Below are 5,579 nucleotides of genomic sequence, written 5' to 3' on the forward strand. Positions count from 1 at the left end.
CTCCCTCCCTCTTTTCTCTCTCTCTCTCTCTCTCTCTCTCTCTCTCTCTCTCTCTCTCTCTCACTCACTCCCTCTCTCTTCTCTTGATTTCTCACAAGCTAGATAAGTCGTAGGAATGTAAGGGGTCTGCTACAAGGTAAGGGGTCTTCTACAAAAATCATAGGCAATCCCAGGACATAGTGTCTATAATACTGTAATAAGCTCACATAGTTGCTGTCACAAACTCCACACAGTTGTATATTAGTTGTATATTAATTTCCCACTGAGCAAACCATTTCTGTACAGCATTCATATAAAATTAAATAAATGATCAGGTTTTTGCTTTGGCTGACCTTGTTTTTTTATTGACATTTGTCAGTAAAACTCACGAATGCAACTGTTTATGTCAAATTGTTTTGTGTTCTACTTGTCTCCCTGGTTGTCCTGAAAAGAAAATGGTAAAATACTTCGCTAAAATAAGATCTGGACATGCAGATACATTTAAGTCAGATAATGAAAAGCCAATTTTAGCTGGGGCCTCTGGAGTGATGGTGTGTTTTAACAGATTTGATCATAGCTGTGATGAAATTACTGGCTACGTATGTACAATTACTCAGCAGTACATTTCCAACTTAAGCTGACCAAGCATATTGAGGGAAAGATACTAGAGACAAAGCATTCCTTGTGTGTCATGACACATAGCAAGGATATTTGGTGGTGTCCACACATTGTTGTGATAAACATGTTTCCTCATACCCCCCTCCAGGCACAGAAAAGTACATTTAAAACCGGTTCATATCAACGAATCCCAATAAATAGAACCCCCTGAGGGAGTCACAAGACCTAGCATATAAATCAAAGTCTTTCCACAGTCTCTCTCGCTCTCTCGCTCTCTGTGTCATGGGCTCCCTTGCACACGGTATACTGTGCACCTTATTATGTTATACAGTCATCAATATTATAATTTGATATAATTAGAAAGTCTAAAGTTCCCCATTTTGGCGCCCAACTGTAGTCTTCCCACTCTTTAAAGTATCACACATAAATCATTACTCATGGCTACTTTCAAACATCTCAGTATGGGATTAGGAACTCGACATCTAGTATACTGTGCTGTATGTAGCATTGTCACATGGGAATTGTTCCAAACTGTGTTTTGAACACGCATGGTGTACAGTGGACACATTCTTTCGGTCTTTTCAGAGAACAAGATGGCTCTGGGGCCTTGGTATTTCAACCAGACTTCCCAAGGTGCATTGCAATTAGGAGTAGTCTCTCCTCTATGGTGTGTTAAGCCTAGGGCCTGGATACAGTCTATACTTGTTTCTCTCTAAAAAATGAAGCACTTTGACAGAACTTGATGGTATTGTTAATGTGCAGTAATAACACATCAACTGCATACAGTAGTGTCTGACTTCCTCCTCTCTTTTCTTTGTCCTTCCAGGTCTCCTCCCTCGGGGTCACCACCTTCACCCTGTGTGCTTTGTGCATTGACCGCCTTCGCGCCGCCACCAACGCCCAGATGTATTACGAGATGATTGAAAACTGCGCCTCCACGGCCGCCAAGCTGGCCGTTATCTGGATCGGGGCTCTCCTATTGGCCCTGCCAGAGCTCCTGATCCACCAGCTGGTCACTGAAGATGGCGAGCCTCCGGATGTGACGCCCTGCCAGCGCTGCGTGGTTCGTATCTCCACCGACCTCCCCGACACGCTCTACGTGCTGGGCCTGACCTATGACGGAGCCCGCCTCTGGTGGTATTTTGGCTGCTACTTCTGCCTGCCAACGCTGTTCACCATCGGCAGCTCCCTGGTGACCGCCCGTAAAATCCAGCAGGCCGAGCGGGCCTGTGTGCGTGGCAACAAGAAGCAGCTCCAGCTGGAGAACCAGATGAACTGCACGGTTGTGGCGTTGGCCATCCTCTACGGCTTCTGCATCATCCCTGAGAACATCTGTAACATCGTTACAGTCTACATGGCAGCGGGTGTGCCCAGACGGACCCTGGACATTCTCCACCTGGTCAGCCAGCTGCTGTTGTTCTGTAAGTCGGCGGTGACACCCGTCCTGCTGTTCTGCCTGTACCAGCCCTTCAGCCGGGCCTTCCTGGACTGCTGCTGCTGCTGCTGTAACGAGTGCGGCCCTCCCAGGTCTTCCACCACCGCCACCACCAGCGAGGAGAACGAGCACGAGTGCACCACCACCGACCTGGAGCTGTCACCATTCAGCACCATCCACAGGGAGGCATCCTCCTCCTACACCACCGTGGGGACCCACTGCTGAGAGGTCAAAGGTCATGACCTCCTTCAGAAAGTTACAACTGCCCTGTGAAGAGTTCAAGAGGTCGGACTTTAAACCAATTGGACCGGTTTCCCCACGCCCAGGTTAAGGTTACTCCTGGAATAAAAGGCATGCTCAATGGACAATCTCCAGTGAGAGTGCTTGTAAATCAGAGAATAGGCTTAATCTGAGTCTGGGAGTCCGGCCCCTAAGAGTTACGATCAGTTCATTTTTTATTCCTGTCAATTTAGGAATTGAATTGATAATGCGGATAAAGGGCACATCCCATTCTAAATCCATGTCCACTTCATTTCCTGAATTTCCTTTGAATTAAATTGACGTAAACTCTGGTGGACATCTGTGTCTCGGTCTACTTAAGGGCAGAGTTCTGTATACGTATTATACTGTCTGTCCACTCTTTGTTTACAGCAGTGGTCACCAACCGTGGTCGATCTCCAAGGCATTCCTAGTCAATCACCAAACATTTCTGTAAAAAAATAAACAATAAAGCCTTGCGTTCCTATTTTGTTATTTGTTTTGCGCTGTTGGTGGTAGTTGCACTTTATTTTTGATTTGTTTTAGGTTTTAAGATGTAGGTGCACTTGATTCAGCAGCCCTAGCGCCAGGAAGGCAAAGTCTTCCCATTTTGAATCACGTTTTTTAAATAGAATTTCCAAATGGTCTGAGAAGAAAAACATTGGCATGGAAATATCGGGCCTATAGCCTACTGCACAAACCTCATTGTTACAGAACTGTAATTGGTTAATGTTGCAAAGGCTTACGTTTTCTAAGTCATGTTTAAAACAAATCTGAGCAGTAGATCTCAGCTTCCATTTTGACTCAAAGTGATCTTCACTCAATGGTTGGTGACCACTTGTTTACAGAAACCATACGGAAAGGAATACATATGTATAGTTCAATTCAATTTATAGCAAATTCATTATAAACTCACCAGTGTTTTCTCTTTTTAATTATTATATAATTTTTTTGGGGGGGTCATAATGTTCTTTTTCTGCCTCCACAGAGTGTCTGCGTCAAATGGAAAGTAATATATTGAAAATGGCTGATCGTACTGTATTGTGTTTAGCTTATAATGGTGATTCTTGTGAATCAGTTCAAAGTTATGCCTAGCTCCCTTGCTATGTAAGTATATTATGCACTCTGTATTTGATAGCAGAAAACTGTACGATACACTTCAGTCAGTCAGTAAAGTTACTGGAGTGGTCTTTTTTGTTGTTGTTGCTCACTTTAATAAAAAAAGAACACAGAATTTGATTGAATGTTTCTTTGACCCTCAAAATGTTAATATCTTCATATATGGAATAAACAATCCACTTACTATTTGGGGACTAACATACCTTCTTCCAAAACTGTTAACCATGGATAATAAATCTACCTCATCATTTTGTCTTGGGAACTAAACATATGTGATAATATTCTCCAAATGGAGATAAGGAGTGTGGTTTCCTGAGAATGGCCAGTTAGCTCTCAGAGGGGGAGTTTCTCATCTGGCCATTGTGACATCACTACCCACTCCCCAGAGTACACAGTAACCCTTGTTTCACTACCCGTCGCCAAGGCAACCTCAGGAATCTGCTTCTCAGCTGTCTCCATGACGTCATGGTCGGCCGAGTGGCAGGGAGTCAGATCAGATGGTAGGGTGGGTAGAGAGAAGGGTTCATAGTATTGGACTTAACTAGGGTATGGTGCGAATCATGCATTTCCATGGCGATGGTCGGTTGTTGGCTCTCAGGAGTTCATTTCAGACGTGAGCCTTGCTAACTGCTAACCATGTTTCTGGTTGGTTCAGTTCATCCTTCCTTCAATGTTCTGTATAGTCGTCCAGTTTTCTAGACAGTCTAAGAACGTTTCTATTGAAAACGGTGTCCTTGGAATATTTCTGGAACATGCTTGACTTGAATGTCAAGCTTACAACATGTTTGCGATCAAGTAACATCTGCACTGATAGGAACGGCATAGATGAACACAATCATATTTTAGGCAAAATTGCATTGTCTCTGTTTAACAGAATTATGTTGTTTTATAGCTTCCTGGTCCTGATTTGTAATACATTGTGAAGATATTGCCTGCCTGCAATACTACAGTAGTAAAACCTACTACAACATGGCTGCCGTCACGTCCATACACAGTGCAACAAAATGGTGTACGACTTTCATCTGCCGTATATAGACCCATGATGTCCACAAATCATTTGGCTGTCAGATCCGGTCTTGTTATGGAACACAACGTCTTATTCTCCTCACAACACTGTCCTCCCACAGTGCTTCTGAGCCCGTCTTTCATTTTCAATCACTCCCTCTGTTCCTGATGGGATTATGCATAGTGACTACACTTTTTTTTCTCTCCACAGGAAGTAAAAGGCTCCATAGAGTTCACTCTGACTGTTAGGATAATGCTGTAGCTGAGGGCCATTGAACAACAACACATTTTATAGGCCAACACATTACCAGAAATGAGACATCGTTGTTCAACGTTTTGCTAAACCTATTTTGACAAAAAGACTGGAATAGTGTATTCATTTGGAAACCGGGAAAATAAATATTTTTGAACCTCGACCGTTATGCAAATCCATGGCTACGGTAGGTGATCTGTGGATTGAACTGCTGTTTTCAATGGAATGGCATGTCTCCAGAATCCAGCTATCAGAAAAGCAAAATCTGATCAAAAGCGAAAAAGAAAATGTTCCCTCAAAATTATTTCAGCCTCCCATGCTCATCCAGTCATAAGAGTGAGGTCCTTTTGTTGAGGCAGTGCATTGATGTTGTTAAGGAATGTGTTCTCACTGTAACTGAGTTCTTACTTTAGCTGAGCTTGTGGTGACATTAAACATGCACAATTGTATCTACAGTATGTATACCCTGTTCAATGACAATGGCATTTTTTTATGGGAACTGAGAATATTAGCGCTCATCTCTATTAACTGTCCAAAATAACATGCCTGAAAGTGTCTTGGTCAATCTGCAACTCACTGTGAGGTTCAAGCTCTTTGTTGTATGAAAAAACTGTTGTGCCACAGAAGCTGCCATTCAGGACCTCCGCAGAACAACAAAGATGTCAGTTTTCCTGAACCCGCATGCTCCTCATTTCATTCATCAACAATCATACTGACCACAGTCACTGTTTGTATGGTATTCAACAGTTATGTACAGTATGCACAGGGTTTTTCAGTGTAGTCTACAGATGAAAATAACCTTGGTTCCTTCTTTATGTTATGTGCCCATGTAATAGAATTATTAATTTAAATCCACAGGCATTTATTATAACTTAACAAGGCAGCTGGATGTGATTGATGGGCATCTGTCGG

At 43.0% G+C, this 5,579-nt stretch overlaps 1 protein-coding gene across 1 annotated transcript in view; it reads left to right on the plus strand.

Moving 5' to 3' along the window:
- The window catches only part of LOC111971207 (prosaposin receptor GPR37), a 9,214-nt gene extending 5,690 nt beyond the window's left edge, over positions 1-3,524 (plus strand). The window contains exon 2 of the mRNA XM_023997999.2: positions 1,424-3,524. Within this exon, the coding sequence (XP_023853767.1) occupies positions 1,424-2,257 (834 nt within the window). The 3' untranslated portion in view covers positions 2,258-3,524. The remainder of the gene's footprint in view (positions 1-1,423) is intronic.
- The last annotated feature ends 2,055 nt before the right edge of the window (positions 3,525-5,579 follow it).

The sequence above is a fragment of the Salvelinus sp. IW2-2015 genome, linkage group LG13, assembly GCF_002910315.2.
Source record: "Salvelinus sp. IW2-2015 linkage group LG13, ASM291031v2, whole genome shotgun sequence".
Classification (NCBI taxonomy): Eukaryota; Metazoa; Chordata; class Actinopteri; order Salmoniformes; family Salmonidae; genus Salvelinus; species Salvelinus sp. IW2-2015.